This window comes from Thalassophryne amazonica, chromosome 9, assembly GCF_902500255.1.
Source record: "Thalassophryne amazonica chromosome 9, fThaAma1.1, whole genome shotgun sequence".
NCBI classification, from domain to species: Eukaryota; Metazoa; Chordata; class Actinopteri; order Batrachoidiformes; family Batrachoididae; genus Thalassophryne; species Thalassophryne amazonica.
The window spans coordinates 2,326,862-2,350,234 of record NC_047111.1 but is presented as its reverse complement, the minus strand read 5'-3'; the positions used below and the strand labels follow the sequence as shown (position 1 = coordinate 2,350,234).

The window sequence follows — 23,373 nt, the reverse complement described above, 5'->3', positions numbered from 1 at the left end:
GGTTCGCAACCGATACCCGTTGCCCTTGTTGGATTCAGTGTTCACCCCCTTGCATGGAGCCAGAATCTTCACCAAGCTGGATCTTAGGAACGCGTACCATTTGGTTCGGATTCGGAAGGGAGACGAATGGAAGACGGCATTTAACACCCCCTTGGGTCATTTTGAGTACCTGGTCATGCCGTTCGGTCTCACTAATGCTCCCGCGACCTTCCAAGCGTTGGTAAACGATGTCTTGCGGGACTTCCTGCACCGGTTCGTCTTCGTATATCTAGACGATATACTCATCTTTTCTCCGGATCCTGAGACTCATGTCCAGCATGTCCATCAGGTCCTGCAGCGGTTGCTGGAGAACCGTCTGTTTGTGAAGGGCGAGAAGTGTGAGTTCCACCGCACTTCTTTGTCCTTCCTGGGGTTTATCATCTCCTCTAACTCCGTCGCCCCGGACCCGGCCAAGGTTGCGGCGGTGAGAGACTGGCCCCAACCCACAAGCCGTAGGAAGCTGCAACAGTTCCTCGGCTTTGCTAATTTCTATAGGAGGTTCATCAAGGGCTACAGTCAGGTAGTTAGCCCCCTGACAGCCCTGACCTCTCCAAAAGTTCCCTTCACCTGGTCGGACCGGTGCGAGGCCGCGTTCAAGGAGTTGAAACGGCGCTTCTCGTCTGCACCAGTTCTGGTGCAGCCCGATCCTAGCCGCCAGTTAGTGGTTGAAGTGGATGCCTCGGACTCAGGGATAGGAGCGGTGCTCTCCCAGAGCGGGAAGACCGATAAGGTCCTTCACCCGTGTGCCTATTTTTCCCGCAGGTTGACCCCCGCTGAACGGAACTATGACGTCGGCAATCGGGAACTCCTTGCTGTGAAAGAGGCCCTCGAAGAGTGGAGACATCTGTTGGAGGGAACAGCCGTGCCATTCACGGTTTTCACTGACCATCGGAACCTGGAGTACATCAGGACCGCTAAGCGTCTGAACCCCAGGCAAGCCCGCTGGTCACTGTTCTTTGGCCGTTTTGACTTCCGGATTACCTACCGCCCCGGGACCAAGAACCAGAGATCGGATGCATTGTCCCGGGTGCACGAAGATGAGGTCAAAACGGAACCGTCGGATCCCCCGGATCCCATCATCCCGGAGTCCGCTATCGTGGCCGCCCTCACCTGGGACGTGGAGAAGACCGTCCGGGAGGCCCTGACCCGTGTCCCGGACCCCGGAAACGGACCAAAGAACAAACTATACGTCCCACCAGAGGCCAGGGCCGCAGTCCTAGACTTCTGTCACGGTTCTAAGCTCTCCTGTCACCCGGGGGTGCGAAGGACCGTGACAGTCGTCCGGCAACGCTTCTGGTGGGCATCCCTGGAGGCCGATGTCCGGGATTACGTCCAGGCCTGTACCACCTGCGCCAGGGGCAAGGCCAACCACCAGAAGACCTCAGGGCAGCTACAGCCACTGCCCGTGCCTCATCGCCCCTGGTCCCACATCGGCCTGGACTTCGTCACGGGTCTACCGCCGTCCCAGGGAAACACCGTCGTCCTCACGATAGTGGACCGTTTCTCCAAGGCGGCCCACTTCGTGGCCCTCCCGAAGCTTCCAACGGCCCAGGAGACAGCGGACCTCCTGGTCCACCACGTCGTCCGTCTGCATGGTATACCATCAGACATCGTCTCCGATCGCGGTCCCCAGTTCACCTCACACGTCTGGAGGAGCTTCTGCCGGGAACTGGGGGCCACGGTCAGCCTCTCGTCTGGGTATCATCCCCAGACCAACGGGCAAGCAGAGCGGGCGAACCAGGACTTGGAGCAGACACTACGCTGTGTGACAGCCGCGCACCCGACGGCCTGGAGTACCCACCTGGCCTGGATCGAGTACGCTCACAACAGCCAAGTGTCATCAGCCACCGGCCTCTCCCCGTTTGAGGTGTGCTTGGGGTATCAGCCCCCCTTGTTTCCGGTGGTCAAGGGAGAGGTCGGTGTGCCCTCGGTCCAGGCCCACCTACGGAGGTGCCGTCGGGTGTGGCGTGCCGCCCGCTCTGCCTTGTTGAAGGCCCGGACGAGAGCGAAGACACATGCAGACCGGCGGCGGGCCCCGGCTCCCACGTATCGTCCTGGGCAGGAGGTATGGTTGTCCACCAAGGACATTCCCCTTCAAGTGGACTCCCCCAAGCTCCAAGACCGATACATCGGCCCCTTCAAGGTCCTCAAAATCATCAATCCCGCCGCAGTGAGGCTTCAGTTGCCGGCCTCGCTGCGGATTCACCCAGTATTCCACGTCTCCCGGATAAAGCCCCATCACACCTCACCCCTCTGCACCCCGGGTCCGGCACCACCTCCTGCCCGGATCATCGACGGGGAACCGGCTTGGACCGTGCGTCGGCTCCTCGATGTCCGTCGAATGGGTCGGGGTCTTCAGTACCTGGTGGACTGGGAGGGGTACGGCCCCGAAGAACGCTCCTGGGTGAAGAGGAGCTTCATCCTGGACCCGGCCCTCCTGGCCGACTTCTACCGTCGCCATCCGGACAAGCCCGGTCGTGCGCCAGGAGGCGCCCGTTGAGGGGGGGGTCCTGTTGTGTGGGCCGCTGAAGAGGAGGTACTGCTGGCCCACCACCACCAGAGGGCGCCCTGCCTGGAGTGCGGGCTCCAGGCACCAGAGGGCGTCGCCACCTGAGATGAGCAGCCAGGGTGACAGCTGTCACCCATTATTGGACACAGCTGTTTCTACTCGGCACCAAGGTATATCAGGAGGACGGCGTCTCCACCTCAGTGCCGAGATATCGCCTAAGACTGAGGTAGTATCTCTGCATTCTTATTCTGATTAACCAGCTAATCATTTGTTAAACCTTTTCAGGATTGTTGACTGCTAAAAGCTATATTGCTTGGATAAGTACTCACCTTCCTGTTGTGCATTGACAAGAGGTGGAGGCGGCTTCTCCCCTCTTCGTTACTGGGTGCTGTCGCATCACACCTGTGTGTTGTTGCTCTCTCCTGCCAGCAGTACCGGATCCGACGAGCGGAGGCAGTGGCCACCTGGGAATTCGGGACTTGGCGGTTCCAGTATTTCCAGGGTTCGGTGGCAGAGGAGATCGGGGTGGTTCCGGTTCGACTGAGACGGGCGTCTCCTACCTTCGAGCCTGCCCACACGACACCAGCAAATTCGACCCCAAATTGTGATTGTTGTACTTATTGTGCTTGTTTCACAATAGTAAACCTTGTTATTTATCTTCCTCCATTGTCCGTTCATTGCGCCCCCTGTTGTGGGTCCGTGTTCCTACACTTTCACAACAATATCTTGATATCTCTTAAAGAACACATAAACTGATGAATCATTAAAAATCTACACCATGTAAAATAAAATTGTAAATGGCGAAAATAAGCTAATTATAGTAGAAGAGCTAAAGTAGCTGTTATTAAGCCAACCATACCCACCAAGCTAACACGATAAACAAAAACGGTAATTACTGTACAAAGTATAATAGCGTAGTTAAACCTACAGTAATGGTATTAACAAATACATATAAAATAAATGTGGGCAAAAGTATGAATTAATGTAGGTTATCAAACACATGTGCACCTCATTCCCCTAATTAGCGTGCCAGCACTTAAGCCCTCACATCCCTGTCACGTTGTTGTATTTGTACTCATCCTCGCGTCTTGTATCAGTCCTGTTTGCCGCGTGTTTTTGACCATTGCTTGTGTTCTCAGATCTCCACCATGCCGTGCACCTGACCTCTGCCTGTTTGCTGACCTACGATTCTGCCTGTCGTCGAACTGTACCACCACCCCGCTGTCTCACTGTGCACTGTACTATAGCCCATTATCTCGATAAAGCCTTTTTTACCTTTACTCCTCTGCCTGTGAGTCCTGCATTACGTGTCCTACTACCACCAGTGTCATGCCACACCCAGCCTTGACAGTTTTGTGGGACGAAGTGCGCAGCTCCAAAGAGCAGATTTCGGTCTCAATTAATAACTTCAGAGTGAATCACCATTTTAAATCAAATGACACCTCTTTCCAAACGTTATAATACAAAAAAATCAACTTCAGCCAACCTAAACCATCTTTTTTCCCCCAAAATGAGACATTCTGCATTTTTATTGAATTACATCCTGAGGTGCAGCACATCTGGCTGCAAGAGCTCAGCTCAGAGTCTGTGGAGTTACATTTGTGCCATTAATGTCTGAAAGGAAATGCTTTAAACTACAGATTTTGTTTATTTCTATTCATGTCCAGAGATCAAGGATCAAGTGACCAATTTCATATTTATTTACTCAATAAAATGCTACTAACATAGAAAAGCCTACTTCTAGTACACAGAAAATCCACAAGAGGCATTGATAAGGGAATCGATAAAGAATCAGATCAATAAGTGGAATCAATAATGGCATCAATGTCAATAAAACCTTATCAATACCCATCATTAATCATATCGCACCAAATTGCATCATATCACATTGTGAGGAATTGAACTTTGTCATCAAATGCATATCAAATTGCATTGAATCGGGAACAGTGGTGAATCGTATCGTATCATCAGTATCGTCAAGTATTGCTATATGTATCATATCGCTGGTAATGTATCGAGGTGCGTATATACATACAGTGGTGGGCACAGTTCCACTAACCGCTAATTATTGAAGCTAATGTTTTCATTATCGGATTAGCTTTTCAGATAACATTGAAAACCATCATCGGACCAATTATCTTCTGATAAGTTTTGGTCCAATAATTTGTAGACCATGAACATATTTTTGCAGGTGTGGTGAACAAAGCTTAACAGTTACAAACATTTATAAAGTCTAAAATCAGTTGAGTATCTACCTGTTAAATGTTTTATAGTAGATGCGCAGTTCTGTCCTCTACAAACAGAGAAGAGCTGGTTCTAGAAGAAACCAGCTCTATCCTCTGCAAGCAAAAGATAATTGGTCACAGAAAAGAAAAAAAGCTAATTTCTTTTGACCCCATTGTTGTGTAAAAGTGTAGTGACACAGACCCACAACAGGGGGCGTAAATGAACAGTCAATGGAAATAAGTAACACTTTTAATGTTGTGAAATGTGCACAACGGATACAGATACAATTCAATACTACAGTCAATTATACAGTTGGTGTTGTGTGGGCAGGCTCGAGGATAGGAGACGCCTGTCCAGATAGGAGTCGGGACCCACACGATTTCCACCGCCAACGGATCTGGAACACACCGGAGCCGCCAAGTCCCGAGTCACCAGGTGGCCACCGTCTCCAGCTGTCAGATCGGGTACTGCTGGCAGGAAGCAGAAACAGTCAAGAGTGGGTGTGTGAGCACACACCCAGTAAACAGTCAGCAGAGTTCTGATACAGGGGAGAAAAACACCACCTCCCACTCTCACAATATCCACAGTCGCGCAGATCCCAAATCACACTTAACAGCTGAGGAGCGGGAACGCCAACTCCTCCTGACCAGCTGCAAGTGTACTGAGATACGTCTGCAAACTCAGAATATATACTCAACAAAAATATAAACGCAACACTTTTGGTTTTGCTCCCATTTCGTACGAGATGAACCCAAAGATCTAAAACTTTTTCCACATACACAATATCACCATTTCCCTCAAATATTGTTCACAAACCAGTCTAAATCTGTTATAGTGAACACTTCTCCTTTGCTGAGATAATCCATCCCACCTCACAGGTGTGCCATACCAAGATGCTGATTAGACACCATGATTAGTGCACAGGTGTGCCTTAGACTGCCCACAATAAAAGGCCACTCTGAAAGGTGCAGTTTTATCACACAGCACAATGCCACAGATGTCGCAAGATTTGAGGGAGCGTGCAGTTGGCATGCTGACAGCAGGAACGTCAACCAGAGCTGTTGCTCGTGTATTGAATGTTCATTTCTCTACCATAAGCCGTCTCCAAAGGCGTTTCAGAGAATTTGGCAGTACATCCAACCAGCCTCACAACAGCAGACCACGTGTAACCACACCAGCCCAGGACCTCCACATCCAGCATGTTCACCTCCAAGATCGTCTCAGACCAGCCACTCGGACAGCTGCTGAAACAATCGGTTTGCATAACCAAAGAATTTCTGCACAAACTGTCAGAAACCGTCTCAGGGAAGGTCATCTGCATGCTCGTCGTCCTCATCGGGGTCTCGACCTGACTCCAGTTCGTCGTCGTAACCGACTTGAGTGGGCAAATGCTCACAATCGCTGGCGTTTGGCACGTTGGAGAGGTGTTCTCTTCACGGATGAATCCCGGTTCACACTGTCCAGGGCAGATGGCAGACAGCGTGTGTGGCGTCGTGTGGGTGAGCGGTTTTCTGATGTCAGTGTTGTGGATCGAGTGGCCCATGGTGGCGGTGGGGTTATGGTATAGGCAGGCGTCTGTTATGGACGAAGAACACAGGTGCATTTTATTGATGGCATTTTGAATGCACAGAGATACCGTGGCGAGATCCTGAGGCCCATTGTTGTGCCATACATCCAAGAACATCACCTCATGTTGCAGCAGGATAATGCACGGCCCCATGTTGCAAGGATCTGTACACAATTCTTGGAAGCTGAAAATGTCCCAGTTCTTGCATGGCCGGCATACTCACTGGACATGTCACCCATTGAGCATGTTTGGGATGCTCTGGACCGGCGTATACAACAGCGTGTACCAGTTCCTGCCAATATCCAGGAACTTCGCACAGCCATTGAAGAGGAGTGGACCAACATTCTACAGGCCACAATTGACAACCTGATCAACTCTATGCGAAGGAGATGTGTTGCACTGCATGAGGCAAATGGTGGTCACACCAGATACTGACTGGTATCCCCCCCAATAAAACAAAACTGCACCTTTAGAGAGTGGCCTTTTATTGTGGGCAGTCTAAGGCACACCTGTGCACTAATCATGGTGTCTAATCAGCATCTTGATATGGCACACCTGTGAGGTGGGATGGATTATCTCAGCAAAGGAGAAGTGCTCACTATCACAGATTTAGACTGGTTTGTGAACAATATTTGAGGGAAATGGTGATATTGTGTATGTGGAAAAAGTTTTAGATCTTTGAGTTCATCTCATACAAAATGGGAGCAAAACCAAAAGTGTTGCGTTTATATTTTTGTTGAGTATAGATTACAGCTTTTCGAGCTTAGCAGCAAAGTACGTTGCGACAATAAGCTTAGCTGAACTAGACACAAAGACGGCTGAGAGTTTTACCTGAATACTTCAGATGATTTCTCGCCAGGGGTGTGGCGTCTTCTCCAGGCTTTTATGGTTGGCATGATGAGATGATGAGTGACAGCTGTCAGGGTCCCTGAAGCTCCTGGTGGCGAACTGCGCCCTCTGGTGCCTGAAGCCCGTCTACAGGCAGGGCACCCTATGGTGTTGGCCAGCAGTACCTCCTCTTCGGGCAACCCACACAACACCCATACTGATACGCTGACAATATCACCCAAGTCATCCAAAGGCATAGAGTTTTAACTTATGATTAAAACTGTAACCAAACTAATTTCAGACAAGATATTTAAATGAACGTCATGTCTGAAGTTTTATAAAGCAAAAATATCAGATATATGTTTTAGTTTTAAAGTAATGCACTAATTTTGAAGGTTGTAGTGTGGACATGCTGTGTCTAGGTGCACTATGGGTAACCTCAGTACATTCATGAAGAAATGCATTTGAGACGCTCTGATCAGGCTCCACACGGACAACAGCATTAAACTCTTTGTATATTGTGCCTAAATCTCTCGTGAAAATATTCTCTGGGTTTATAGACATTGTTATTGTGTTTGTTTTATGTAAAAATGCCAGAAGCTCAGGTTGCTTCTCATTATTTTCATTTGGAATCATTGCAATTGATTCTTGTTTGCGCTTTAGAATCCTGCTTATGTCACACACTGTCATCTTTGTTCCAGAGTAATATATATATATATATATATATATATATATATAATCTCTCTGAAATTCAGTCTGCATTTATTAAATTTCAAGCATCTTAAATGTAGCAGACACGGATTATCTGGAATTTTGTTCTGGCAAGTTTCATGGTCTCTACTGCCATCTACTGGCCAGTAGTGTTCATGGCAATATTTGCCCTAAGTACTAATTTTAAATTCTATTCTAGAATTAACAGGAAGCCAATGAAGAGAGGCCAATATCTCTCCTTCTAGTCCCCGTCAGTACTCTAGCTGCAGCATTTTGAATTAACTGAAGGCTTTTTAGGGAACTTTTAGGACAACCTGATAATAATGAATTACAATAGTCCAGCCTAGAGGAAATAAATGCATGAATTAGTTTTTCAGCATCACTCTGAGACAAGACCTTTCTGATTTTAGAGATATTGCGTAAATGCAAAAAAGCAGTCCTACATATTTGTTTAATATGCGCTTTGAATGACATATCCTGATCAAAAATGACTCCAAGATTTCTCACAGTATTACTAGAGCTCAGGGTAATGCCATCCAGAGTAAGGATCTGGTTAGACACCATGTTTCTAAGATTTGTGGGGCCAAGTACAATAACTTCAGTTTTATCTGAGTTTAAAAGCAGGAAATTAGAGGTCATCCATGTCTTTATGTCTGTAAGACAATCCTGCAGTTTAGCTAATTGGTGTGTGTCCTCTGGCTTCATGGATAGATAAAGCTGGGTATCATCTGCGTAACAATGAAAATTTAAGCAATACCGTCTAATAATACTGCCTAAGGGAAGCATGTATAAAGTGAATAAAATTGGTCCTAGCACAGAACCTTGTGGAACTCCATAATTAACTTTAGTCTGTGAAGAAGATTCCCCATTTACATGAACAAATTGTAATCTATTAGACAAATATGATTCAAACCACCGCAACGCAGTGCCTTTAATACCTATGGCATGCTCTAATCTCTGTAATAAAAGTTTATGGTCAACAGTATCAAAAGCAGCACTGAGGTCTAACAGAACAAGCACAGAGATGAGTCCACTATCCGAGGCCATAAGAAGATCATTTGTAACCTTCACTAATGCTGTTTCTGTACTATGATGAATTCTAAAACCTGACTGAAACTCTTCAAATAGACCATTCCTCTGCAGATAATCAGTTAGCTGTTTTACAACTACCCTTTCAAGAATTTTTGAGAGAAAAGGAAGGTTGGAGATTGGCCTATAATTAGCTAAGATAGCTGGGTCAAGTGATGGCTTTTTAAGTAATGGTTTAATTACTGCCACCTTAAAAGCCTGTGGTACATAGCCAACTAACAAAGATAGACTGATCATATTTAAGATCGAAGCATTAAATAATGGTAGGGCTTCCTTGAGCAGCCTGGTAGGAATGGGGTCTAATAAACATGTTGATGGTTTGGATGAAGTAACTAATGAAAATAACTCAGACAGAACAATCGGAGAGAAAGAGTCTAACCAAATACCGGCATCACTGAAAACAGCCAAAGATAACGATACGTCTTTGGGATGGTTATGAGTAATTTTTTCTCTAATAGTTAAAATTTTGTTAGCAAAGAAAGTCATGAAGTCATTACTAGTTAAAGTTAATGGAATACTCAGCTCAATAGAGCTCTGACTCTTTGTCAGCTTGGCTACAGTGCTGAAAAGAAACCTGGGGTTGTTCTTATTTTCTTCAATTAGTGATGAGTAGAAAGATGTCCTAGCTTTACGGAGGGCTTTTTTTAATAGAGCAACAGACTCTTTTTCCAGGCTAAGTGAAGATCTTCTAAATTAGTGAGACACCATTTCCTCTCCAACTTACGGGTTATCTGCTTTAAGCTACGAGTTTGTGAGTTATACCACGGAGTCAGGCACTTCTGATTTAAAGCTCTCTTTTTCAGAGGAGCTACAGCATCCAAAGTTGTCTTCAATGAGGATGTAAAACTACTGACGAGATACTCTATCTCACTTACAGAGTTTAGGTAGCTACTCTGCACTGTGTTGGTATATGGCATTAGAGAACATAAAGAAGGAATCATATCCTTAAACCTAGTTACAGCGCTATTGAAAGACTTCTAGTGTAATGAAACTTATTCCCCACTGCTGGGTAGTCCATCAGAGTAAATGTAAATGTTATTAAGAAATGATCAGACAGAAGGGAGTTTTCAGGGAATACTGTTAAGTCTTCTATTTCCATACCATAAGTCAGAACAAGATCTAAGATATGATTAAAGTGGTGGGTGGACTCATTTACTTTTTGAGCAAAGCCAATAGAGTCTAATAATAGATTAAATGCAGTGTTGAGGCTGTCATTCTCAGCATCTGTGTGGATGTTAAAATCGCCCACTATAATTATCTTATCTGAGCTAAGCACTAAGTCAGACAAAAGGTCTGAAAATTCACAGAGAAACTCACAGTAACGACCAGGTGGACGATAGCTCAACTCTCTATTGCATAGAGAGTTGAGCTTCGCTGCTCCTCTTAGCTGCTTCACTGCTGGAAGTTACGTAGTAAACAGGAGCTCCCAGCAGGGGGCAGGGCGCTCAAAGACAGAAGTGCTGACTCATTATTTGGGTCTGTGGTCAGCACTGACACTACCAGAAGCGATTCAGCTTATTAGTTGCAAGGGTACTGGAGACAATACTGAAAATCAATTATCAGTTAGCTGTAGCTTCCGATAATTTTTTGGGTGGTTTATCGGTTTAACTTCATAAAAGATAAACTTTCAGTGAGCTGATTATGTGTTATCGAAGCTAACGTTTTGGTTATCTGTGCCCACCACTGTATGTGTGTGTGTATACGAGGTCTGTCCTTAAAGTAACTGTCCTTTTTATTTTTTTCAAAAACTATATGGATTTGATTCATATGTTTTTACGTCAGCCAAGCTTGACCCTTCGTACGCATGCGTGAGTTTTTCCACGCCTGTCAGTTGCATCATTCGCCTGTGAGCACGCCTTGTGGGAGGAGTGGTCCAGCTCCCTCGTCGGATTTTCATTGTCAGGAAATGGCGGAATGATTTGGGCTTTTTTTCCATCAGAATTTTTTCACAAAGGAACACCTCCGTTTCGGAGTGCCAGACGACAAGTTGGGACATGTCCAGCTCTCCACAATTTCTATTATACTCACTCGACTGGTAAGCACTGAAAGCCGAGATAGGCATGTCCTAACTTGTCGTCTGGCACTCCGAAACGGAGGTGTTCCTTTGTCTCGCTCCATCAGCGAATCGGTCGTGACGCACAAAGCCTCCGCGCGGCTTTCCATGACAAAATCTCTTGTTAAAAGTGAAATATGCCGGAAAATGGCTGATGTCCAGCTCTTGTGATAACCAGAGAAATTGCGCACGACGGTCCCAGCTCCACACAGCGATCCGTTTAGAAATGATCTGGTGGTTTCTGCCTCGTCGTCGCAGCTCGGAGCGCGGTGCGCCGAGCGCCATTGTAGGCCGTCCTTAAAGCTGTAGTAACACTCCTTATTCTCTGTGAAGCCCGTAAAATTTTACCGAAAGCCAGATTAATTTTTCAAATGGTTTCCAGCTGCCTGTCTCTAACAGTTTCTGAAAAAATTCTGATGGAAAAAAAGCCCCAATCATTCCGCCATTTCCTGACAATGAAAATCCGACGAGGGAGCTGGACCACTCCTCCCACAAGGCGTGCTCACAGGCGAATGACGCAACCGACAGGCGTGGAAAAACTCACGCATGCGCACGAAGGTTCAAGCTTGGCTGACGTAAAAACATATGAATCAAATCCATATAGTTTTTGAAAAAAATAAAAAGGACTTACTTTATGGACAGACCTCGTATATATAAATAAATATATAAATCTTTCGTGAGTCTTCTCCTTTCTCATGCAAACAGACTTTCACCTTTTCTTCTCTTGAGAGGTGAAATCAACAGAAAGACAGTTGTTGCAGTAGAAATGTGGCTGTATGTGAGGGGTGGCCTCTCCTGAGGGGGCCACTGCGTGCACACATGCACGCGCGCGCGCGCACACACACACACACACACACACACACACACACACACACACTAGTGTGTTGTCCGTGGGGATCCACAGGCTATAGATTGGGTCGTGTTTATAAAATAGGTCTCTGACATTTGTCCAGGGTGGTAAGAAATTATGCAAAGTTTTAATAATGAATTTGAATAGAGTTTCAGTCTAAGATGCTTTAAAAACCTGTCCTTAGTTTTTCTGAGAAGAGCTCAAGCCTTTTATATCCTGTTAATTATGTCATTTTTTAAAATGTTAATTTAAGGGGTGGTGTGCAGAAGGTTCTGGGTTCAAATCCCACCCCTGCCACATTTCTCCATGTAATGTGGAGTTGCGTCAGGAGGGGCATCCGGCGTAAAACCTGTGCCAATTTAACATGCAGATCCACCTTGGATTTGCTGTGGCGACCCGGAGTGCAAACAAGGGAGCAGCCGAAGGGACTTACTTTTTTAAATGTTAATTTATAGTCTTAATGTATTTATAAATCCTTTAGGCTCATATCATATACATGCTATTATTATTGTTATCATCAGTGTTATTATTATTTTATTATTACTTCTATTTTGTCATTTGATTTGTAAATGGACCGCAATAGAAATAGGTGTTTTCACTTGATTTTCCACCCCAAAAATCCAGAATGGAAATATCAAAGTCCATTGTTCAGTGTCATTAGCTAATATATGTAGCTTCTCGAAAAATATTAGTCCTGTCAACGTTAGATTTTGGCACCGTTCATCCTTGACCCAAAATACATAAACACACCAACTAGAAAATGTCAGATCTCCAGTTTGTGGATGATCAAAATTGCACACATGCATTTTGCTGTAAGCAGGTGCTTACAGCAGTGACAAACACAGTGGTGGACATTAAAAGCATGACACTTTTCACTTACCGGGAGCATGACACGTAATTCTCTCATGGTAACAGCAACATACCATTTAACTAAACAGACTAAACCAACTGAACTACAATAAATCAATAACACTAACAACACTGTTAAACTAACATGACCACAATAACAACATTAAAAACCTCAAACCCCAAAACTCCCATGTTGCCTTTATTCTGGGATCAGCATGTGAAAACTTGAGACTTAATGTCCACTGTGGCATCTCATCTGAGACATTTCCAAATGATTTTACAAATACAAACATTATTAAATCAGACCACAAGAGTAAATCGGACAAGACCAGGAAAACAAAAACAACCCGAAAATGTTTGCCATGGAAGTAAATACCTGGGTGTCTGGGAATTCCTAGAAAACTCCCATCACTGATGAAGTGAATAGACTTGTAATAATATGCAGTGTTCAAGTTTTGTGTGAAATAAATGCCAAGAATCCCAATCAATTAATGTGTTTTTATTGTTGGGGAAACAGCCTTAGAATGCACCATTTTATATCTAAAAATCCAAACATTTCTGGGGGAACATATACCTGAACATGCCCCCCCGCTCCGTCCTATCTCCAATTTGTAATCACCTCAGTTTATTTCAGGCCCTGTGTTTTACTCAGTAATGCCAGAACATCGTGTTTATCCTCTCGTGTTTTCTCGTGGCCGGATGGCTTTCTTTCCCTGTCGTGTTTCTTTCCCTGTCGTGTGTCTGCTGATTACTGATCACTGTTGCCACGTACTTCAATTTCCATCATTGATTTTGACCTCAAATTCTGTCTTTTGGATTGATCGACCTGCCTTTGCTCTAACGGTCACGGTTGCCTGCTTTACCTGCTTAAAGTGTCCTGCCTCCGCTTCAGCTCTAGTTCATAAGAACTGTGAACTTGATGCGAGCCCGTCTACATCTCTGCATTGGGGACCTCAGCCATTCTTTTTCCTGAGAGTTTGATTTCAGGCTTGACATTTCCCTGACCTGACACAGTTAAGTGGTGAAAGACAAACAGTTGGGCCCTTACCTGACATGTGGCCAGGAGGTGGACGGTGCTGGCAACCAGAGGCTGGTTTAACTCGCAGCTCAGGCCCAGAGAGGTGAGGATCTCTGTTAGGACCTCATAACGTAGGGCATTGCTAACCTTCAGCTCATTATAACCCTCTGAAGTCAGATTCTGTGCGTTCGGAGCCACATCCAAGTGGACCTGCAAACAGAAGCCCAAGAGGTCCAAAACACAAACACAGACTGAGGAAAGTGGAGACAAACTGCAAAGTTTCTGCTCTAATGGCCAAAATTGTTTAATTGGCATTATCTTTGTCTGTATCCAGTTGTGCGTTTCACAACATTAAATTGTTACTCTTTGTCTTATCCATTGTCCGTTCATTTGCGCCCCCTGTTGCGGGTCCGTGTTACGACACCTTCCCAACAGGATTTCTCGGCCATCCCGAGGGGCGTCAACCACAGCTTGAACAGCCAATGGGAGAACAAGGAGCGCAGGCGTCAGCAGGAGGCGTGGTAAGTGATCTGCAGCAAATCCTTACCGCTTTCACCGCTCAGTTAAATCTGGTAGCCGAGCAGAATGTAGTCCTCAATCGGAGGGTGGAGGCTCTCACCGCTAGAGTGGAAGCGCGCGACTCGAGCGCTGCTGCAGTGACTCCTCCTGCTGGCTCTGGGCCACAGACAGACGTTCCACTGGCCGTTCAACAAACCCCCCCCACCGTCCCCTGAAGCTTACATAAGCCCTCCAGAGCCGTACGGAGGCTGTGTCGAAACGTGCGCAGACTTCTTAATACAGTGTTCGCTCATTTTTGCACAGCGTCCAGTTATGTACGCATCAGATGCCAGCTGGGTGGCTTATGTGATTAATTTGCTTCGAGGTGAGGCACGCGCCTGGGCTACGGCGCTTTGGGAACAGAATTCGTGGCTCCTGACGTCATACGCTGGGTTTGTACGGGAATTCAAACAGGTGTTTGATCATCCCAACAGAGGCGAGACCGCCTCGAGCGTGCTGCTGTCAATGAGACAGGGGCGCCGAAGCGCAGCTGATTATGCAGTCGACTTCCGCATCGCGGCTGCGAGGTCCGGCTGGAATAATGTTGCGCTCCGCGCCGCCTTCGTAAACGGACTGTCTCCGGTCCTGAAGGAGCATCTGCTGGCTAAGGAGGAACCGCAAGATTTCGACGGGCTTATCAATTTGGTTATACGCTTAGACAACCGGTTGAATGAACACCGTCGGGAGCAGGCCGGGGGGCGTGGTCGGGCTCAAGCCGTCCCTCTTTCCTCCGGGTCCGAAAGGGTGTCGTCTTCCCCACGTTCCACTACCAGAGGGCTCCGTGTGGCAACAGCTCCCCCTGCTGACGAAGCTATGGACACGAGCAGGGCCAAATTAAAATCAAATATCAGACAAAGGAGGCTGGCCCACGGGGAGTGTTTTTTCTGTGGCTCTTGTGAGCACAGGTTAAAAGACTGCCCCAAACGATCAAACTCCAACGCCCATCCTTAGGAACTGGGTTAAGGGTGGGCCATAATATGTACACGGGGAAAACCCATAAATCAGGACGAATCCCAGTAACAATCCTGAGTGGGGATTTAACCCTTCACGCCCCAGCACTGGTAGACACGGGGTCAGAAGGGAATCTGCTGGATAGCAGATGGGCCAGGGAAGTAGGGCTTCCTCTGGTGGCTCTGCCTTCACCATTGAAGGTGCGAGCACTAGATGGCACTCTACTCCCGTTAATTACACATCAGACACAGCCCGTGACCTTGGTTGTGTCTGGGAATCACAGGGAGGAGATCGTGTTTTTTGTGACACCTTCTACCTCCCGAGTGATTCTGGGATTTCCATGGATGGTGAAGCACAATCCCCGGATTGATTGGCCGTCTGGGGTGGTGACGCAGTGAATCGAAACCTGCCACCGGGAGTGTCTTGGATCCTCGGTTCCACCCGGAATCACAGCTAAAGAGGAGGTCAAAGTCCCCCCCAATCTGACGGCGGTGCCCGAGGTGTACCACGATCTTGCTGACGTCTTCAGCAAAGATCTGGCACTCACTCTTCCCCTGCACCGACCGTACGATTGTGCCATCGATTTGATCCCGGGTGCTGAGTACCCGTCCAGTAGATTGTACAACCTCTCACGTCCGGAACGCGAATCGATGGAGACCTACATCCGGGACTCCTTAGCCGCCGGGTTGATTCGGAACTCCACCTCCCCGATGGGTGCGGGTTTCTTTTTTGTGGGTAAAAAAGACGGCGGACTCCGTCCATGCATTGACTACAGAGGGCTGAACGAGATTACGGTTCGCAATCGATACCCGTTGCCCCTGTTGGATTCGGTGTTCACGCCCCTGCATGGAGCCAAAATGTTCACCAAACTAGATCTTAGGAATGCGTACCACCTGGTTCGGATCCGGAAGGGAGACGAATGGAATGGTTCATCATCTCCTCCAACTCCGTCGCCCCGGATCCGGCCAAGGTTGCGGCGGTGAGAGATTGGCCCCAACCAACAAGCCGTAGGAAGCTGCAACAGTTCCTCGGCTTTGCAAATTTCTACCGGAGGTTCATTAAAGGTTACAGTCAGGTTGTTAGCCCCCTGACTGCCCTGACCTCCACTAAAGTCCCCTTCACCTGGTCGGATCGGTGCGAAGCCGCGTTTAGGGAGTTGAAACGCCGGTTTTCGTCTGCACCAGTTCTGGTGCAGCCTGATCCTACACGCCAGTTCATAGTGGAGGTGGACGCCTCTGACTCAGGGATAGGAGCCGTTCTGTCCCAGAGCGGGGAGTCCAACAAGGTTCTCCATCCATGTGCCTACTTTTCCCGCAGGTTGACCCCCGCTGAACGTAACTATGACGTGGGCAATCGGGAACTCCTCGCGGTGAAGGAGGCTCTTGAAGAGTGGAGACACTTGTTGGAGGGAGCTACGGTGCCTTTCACGGTTTTCACGGACCATCGGAACCTCGAGTAAATCCGGACCGCCAAGCGGCTGAACCCCAGGCAAGCCCGCTGGTCCCTGTTCTTCGGACGCTTTGACTTCCGGATCACCTACTGTCCCGGGACTAGGAACCAACGATCCGATGCACTGTCCCGGGTGCACGAAGAGGAAGCCAAGGCCGAGTTGTCAGACCCCATCGAGACCATCATTCCCGAGTCCACTGTCGTGGCCACCCTCACGTGGGACGTGGAGAAGACCGTCCGGGAGGCCCTGGCAAAGAACCCGGGCCCGGGGAACGGTCCTAAGAACAGACTCTACGTCCCACCAGAAGCCAGGGCTGCCGTCTTGGACTTCTGCCACGGATCCAAGCTCTCCTGTCATCCCGGAGTGCGTAGGACCGTGGCAGTGGTCCAGCAGCGCTTCTGGTGGGCGTCACTGGAAGCAGACGTCCGGGACTATGTCCAAGCCTGTACCACCTGTGCTAGGGGCAAGGCGGATCATCATAAGATCAGGGGCCTCCTCCAGCTCCTGCCTGTGCCTCATCGCCCCTGGTCTCACATCGGCCTGGACTTCGTCACGGGCCTCCCGCCGTCCCAGGGCAACACCGTCATCCTCACAATAGTGGACCGGTTCTCCAAGGCGGCCCACTTCGTGGCCCTCCCAAAGCTCCCGACGGCCCAGGAGACAGCAGACCTCCTGGTCCACCACGTCGTGCGTCTGCATGGGATACCATCGGACATCGTTTCGGATCGTGGTCCCCAGTTCTCCTCGCAGGTCTGGAGGAGTTTTTGTAAGGAACTGGGGGCCACCGTGAGTCTCTCGTCCGGGTATCACCCACAGACGAACGGCCAGGCAGAGCGGGCGAACCAGGAGTTGGAACAGGCACTCCGCTGCGTAACCTCCGCGCATCCGGCGGCTTGGAGTGACCATCTGGCCTGGATCGAGTACGCCCACAATAGCCAAGTCTCACCTGCTACCGGCCTCTCCCCTTTTGAGGCGTGTTTGGGGTATCAGCCCCCATTGTTTCCACTTGTGGAGGGAGAGGTCGGGGTCCCCTCGGTCCAGGCCCACCTGCGGAGATGCCGCCGGGTGTGGCGGACCGCCCGTTCTGCCCTGTTGCAGGCCCGGACGAGGGCTAAGGCCCATGCAGATCGCCGGCGTTCCCCGGCCCCTACATACCAGCCTGGGCAGGAGGTGTGGTTGTCAACTAAGGACATCCCACTGCAGGTTGAATCACAAAAACTCAAAGACCGGTTCATCGGACCTTTCCCTATAATCAAGATCCTCAGCCCCGCAGTGAAGCTGGGAGTTTCAGCTTCACTGCGGATTCACCCAGTGTTTCATGTCTCCAGGTTAAAACCATACCACGCCTCACCACTCTGCACTCCTGGACCCGTACCACCTCCTGCCCGTATCATCGACGGGGAGCCGGCATGTCGGCTCCTGGACGTCCGTCGGAAGGGCCGGGGTTTTCAATATCTGCTGGACTGGGAGGGGTACGGACCCGAAGAATGCTCCTGGGTGAAGAGGAGCTTCATCCTGGACCCGGCCCTCCTGGCCGATTTCTACCGCCGACACCCGGACAAGCCTGGTCGGGCACCAGGAGGCGCCCGTTGAGGGGGGGGTCCTGTTGTGTGGGCCGCTGAAGAGGAGGTACTGCTGGCCCACCACCACCAGTCGGCGCCCTGCTTGGAGTGCGGGCTTCAAGCATGAGAGGGCGCCGAGACAGAGAGTGACAGCTGTCACTCATTTACACCAGCTGTCACCAATCACCAACGTCCCTACAAAGCCCGGATTATTACTCCACCTCCTCGCCGAGAAATCAGCTACCGTCTAAGGTAATTCTCTGCTGTGATTAGTGTTAACTAATTGTTCTGTGTGCAGCCGTATTCCTGAGGATTCAGTGTTTTTGGATTGGCGTGCAGTGAGAGTCTGCCACGTCTTCGCCTCTCACTCCATCCAAGGAGCCACTGTCAGGAGCTGCACGGGTGACTTTGTATCGGAGGTGGAGGTTTTCCCTCCTCGAAGATCTGCAGGTGAAGGATTACTGGGTGTGTGGATACACACTCACCATTAACTGTTTTTCATCTTCTGCCAGCAGTACCAGGGTCTGCAACAGAAGACAGTGACCACCTGGGGACTCAGGACTTGGCGGCTCCGGTGTTCTTCAGGCCGTTGGTGGTGGAAGCTGTGTGGGTCCCGGCTCTCCGATCGCCAGAGGTCTCCTATCTTCGAGCCTGCCTGCACGTCACCTTGTGTTTAATTGGCATTATCTTTGTCTGTATCCAGTTGTGCGTTTCACAACATTAAATTGTTACTCTTTGTCTTATCCATTGTCCGTTCATTTGCGCCCCCTGTTGCGGGTCCGTGTTACGACACCTTCCCAACAGTTTGAAGGATTTAGAAAAGTTGGTCAGTGAACAACTTAAATGATATTTAGATGCATATGAGCTTCTCTCACAGTATCAGTCAGATTTTCATAAACAGCAGAGTAAATGACATCATAAAGGCACAAAATGGCTGAAAATATTGGCGCAGGTCTTTTCATCAACTTGTCAAAGGCATTTGACACTGTTGACCATGTCATCCCAGCAGATAGACTCCACAAGATTGGCTTATCTAACCAGGATGTTAGCTGGTTCTCTAATTATTTATCAGAGAATACAGGGTCTTCTTCCTCTTTCCTCCCTGTTCAACAGGGCATGCCTCAAGGTTCTATATTAGGGCCTCTGTTGCTGTGTCTCATTTTTAAGCTGACGATACAGTAATTTATTGTTCATAAATTATGAACAGTCCTACAAATATGTAGGACTGCTTTTTTGCATTTACGCAATATCTCTAAAATCAGAAAGGTCTTGTCTCAGAGTGATGCTGAAAAACTAATTCATGCATTTATTTCCTCTAGGCTGGACTATTGTAATTCATTATTATCAGGTTGTCCTAAAAGTTCCCTAAAAAGCCTTCAGTTAATTCAAAATGCTGCAGCTAGAGTACTGACGGGGACTAGAAGGAGAGAGCATATCTCACCCATATTGGCCTCTCTTCATTGGCTTCCTGTTAATTCTAGAATAGAATTTAAAATTCTTCTTCTTACTTATAAGGTTTTGAATAATCAGGTCCCATCTTATCTTAGGGACCTCGTAGTACCATATCACCCCAATAGAGCGCTTCGCTCTCAGACTGCAGGCTTACTTGTAGTTCCTAGGGTTTGTAAGAGTAGAATGGGAGGCAGAGCCTTCAGCTTTCAGGCTCCTCTCCTGTGGAACCAGCTCCCAATTCAGATCAGGGAGACAGACACCCTCTCTACTTTTAAGATTAGGCTTAAAACTTTCCTTTTTGCTAAAGCTTATAGTTAGGGCTGGATCAGGTGACCCTGAACCATCCCTTAGTTATGCTGCTATAGACGTAGACTGCTGGGGGGTTCCCATGATGCACTGTTTCTTTCTCTTTTTGCTCTGTATGCACCACTCTGCATTTAATCATTAGTGATCGATCTCTGCTCCCCTCCACAGCATGTCTTTTTCCTGGTTCTCTCCCTCAGCCCCAACCAGTCCCGGCAAGGGACTGCCCCTCCCTGAGCCTGGTTCTGCTGGAGGTTTCTTCCTGTTAAAAGGGAGTTTTTCCTTCCCACTGTAGCCAAGTGCTTGCTCACAGGGGGTCGTTTTGACCGTTGGGGTTTTACATAATTATTGTATGGCCTTGCCTTACAATATAAAGCGCCTTGGGGCAACTGTTTGTTGTGATTTGGCGCTATATAAAAAAATTGATTGATTGATTGATCTTCTTCAGTCTTAAAATCCCTAGAGTTCTTGCAGTCAGCCTTTGCTATTGTTCAGTCCCATTTATCTCAGCTTAAGTTAGTTCTGAATGCAGACAAATCAAAGACCATGTTACTTTCACATCGTAAAGACCCTTTCACATTGGCGTATTCGTAGAGCTGCTCATTGTGGCATATCGTCTATGCCGAGTTGAGCAGCTCTCCGCCCACTTTTAGCAGCTCTATGTCAAGTTTTTTCTCCCTACGCAGCAGTATGTTGAGGGCTACACGCATAGGACGGAAGAAATTAAACGTTTAATTTTCTTCGGCGTAGAGCGCTGGACACAGCTTTAAGCAGGTCTGTGTAGCACAGCGTTACTGCATGCAAGTCTGTGCAACACGGCGCTCCTGTACGCAACCAAAAACTGAGTACTGCATCCAGAGAAATCAGCTGAGAACATGAGAACAACCTCAGGAGGAACAATCTGGAGGAGAAGCTGCTGGTGTTGTTCTACAGAGCCACCATCGAGAGCATCCTGATGTACTGCATCACAGCGTGGTACGGGGGGTGCTCAGCAGCAGACAGGACAGCGCTGCAGAGGGTGATCAAAACGGCCCAGGGGATCACTGGCTGCTCTCTGCCCAGCCTGGAAGACATTGCCAGCTCTCACTACCTCAGCAGAGCTGCCAGCATCTGCAAAGACACATCCCACCCCAGCAACCACCTGTTTGACCTACGACCCTCCAGCCGACGGTATAGGTCAATCAAAACTAGGACAAACAGACTCAGGGACAGCTTTCTCCCCAGAGCAATCACTGCACTGAACAATAACAAATCACTAATCCGCACCTTTCAAGTTTCTTGTGCAATATCTGTAAACCATGTGCAATATTCCCGTGCAATATGATTCCACAGTTGTATATAATTCTCGTTTTACATTTTACCTGGTCCACATTTTATTTTATTTTATCTTATTTAGTTGTACATATACTTTGCATAATTTACTGTTAAATTTTATTATCTTCTATTTGGCAAACAATTACTCGCACCTCGGAAAGCACCTTTTGGAGTTGCACTCAAATCTCGTTGCAATGGAAATTACGACAATAAAGGCGATTCTGATTCTGATGAGAACAGGATCACACAGCCCACAGCGCCTGTGTGTGTTCAGAACAGGGAATCGAACCTCAACTCAGAAATCCAGAAACAGCAGATCGGTCACTCCCTCTCTCTCTCTCTCTCTCTGTGTCTGATCAAACCTGTGACTCTTTAAAATAAAAGCGCCTTCGCTGCATGTTGGTGCGATCAGATGACCTGATTGAGCTTTAAAAGTTTAGATTCACAGTGCTTCATTCACAGCAGCCTTCACAGCTGCGTTCACACCGGGCACGACGCGAGCAACAGCGGCGACAGGTTGCCATGTAATCCCTATGGAAGGATGCGTTGTGGCGCCAAGCCACGCAACGTGACACGATGGACGCGAATGATGCGACATGAATGAAGCGATTTTGAGTGACTGCCGTGTTTGTTGCGCGATATCGCATCGTGTTGCCCTTCTCCCCAAGTTGAAAAATCTGAACTTTTTTGTCTTGTCGCGCTGCGATGACCAATCAGGGACTGGATATGTAGTGACGTGGAGATGTCTGGAGTTTGACTGAGTTGGATGTGAACGTGTCCTGTCTCTGGTAGCAGCCTGTGAGCAGGACTTATGTCCCTTTTGTCCTTTATTTCACAATTATGACAGAGTTTTTGGGGGAAGAGCGAGCAGCAGTGGCAGTGGACACTTTTTTTTCACGTGCGCGCAAGTGAATTGTCCGTGAAGATTATTTTATTTATTAACTACACAGATGTATAATGCAACAAATGGTGACTGGTTTATAAACACAATTATGACAGAGAGCGAGCAGCAGCGGCAGCGGACAGTTTTTTTTAAAAACTGTGTACATGTGCACACGTGAACGGGACAGGAGGTCCTCAAACTGGGTCCTGCAGAGGCGGAAGGACTGCTGAAAGCGGCCGTCATCCAGATGTAGCTCCTGCAACAAATAATGATACAGTCACTTGCCCAGTTCCGGATCATTGCTGTAGTATCTGCACCGCCGTTTCTCGTAATCAGCGTGAATAAGCTAATACTTGGTACCAATGGAAAGACTGATGTTTTCTCTGCAAACTACCAGAAGCTCGACCGGATCTAGCCATCCTTGTAACCAGAGGAATCAAAACATCCCGTCTCCGTGGTGTGCGCGCTTTTTCTGACTCATTCCTCCAAGTGTGAAAGTAACGATGTCTAAGACGTAGCAAAGGTGAGTTAGCCATTCTGTGTTTTTGGTGTTTTCTAGAGTGGGAAAATACTTACTTACGTGGGTAGAAAATGTCAGTGTGTTATGTCTTGCTGTTTAATTGCTGCACACATTTATCTCTGACGCGAAAAATTGCCGGTTGTAGATCACTGAAGCAGCAGCCTCGTGTCAGTACTTGTGATCCATGTGGACTTTGGGGGTCATCTCAACATCACGAATGGGCATGAATGTGGGGGCTTTTACTTTTTAATTCGGGAGAAATCTCACCTCCACACTTTTTTTGCTCGTAAAAACATATAACAGCGCCTTTCAAAACTAAGTAAATTCTCATTTAATAAGTATAATTTCTATTGTTTTGTGTTCAAAACACATTCTCGGGCACAGTGTGTATCATTCTGCATTAGAAGGGCTCCAGCCAGATGCCAGGAATGAACCCAAAGTGACACAGAGTGTCGTGATCCAGAACCAGCAAAGTGATCCATTTCCGGTAAATATTTGCACCACACATAATGTGACTTCACACTTTAAGGAGAAGGGCTACACCATCCTGACTTCTTCAGCGAGATAACATCCAAATACACAATACAACAATACACAATAAAGGACATTCAGCTGCATTATGGCTCCGTATAGCGGAACTT

At 47.8% G+C, this 23,373-nt stretch overlaps 1 protein-coding gene across 1 annotated transcript in view; it reads right to left on the bottom strand.

The window, feature by feature from the left end:
* Positions 1 to 23,373, bottom strand: part of hlcs (holocarboxylase synthetase (biotin-(proprionyl-CoA-carboxylase (ATP-hydrolysing)) ligase)) — a 373,652-nt gene that overhangs the window by 243,559 nt on the left and 106,720 nt on the right. Inside the window, exon 5 of the mRNA XM_034177490.1 lies at positions 13,770 to 13,949. Coding sequence (XP_034033381.1) covers positions 13,770 to 13,949 — 180 coding nt within the window. The remainder of the gene's footprint in view (positions 1 to 13,769; positions 13,950 to 23,373) is intronic.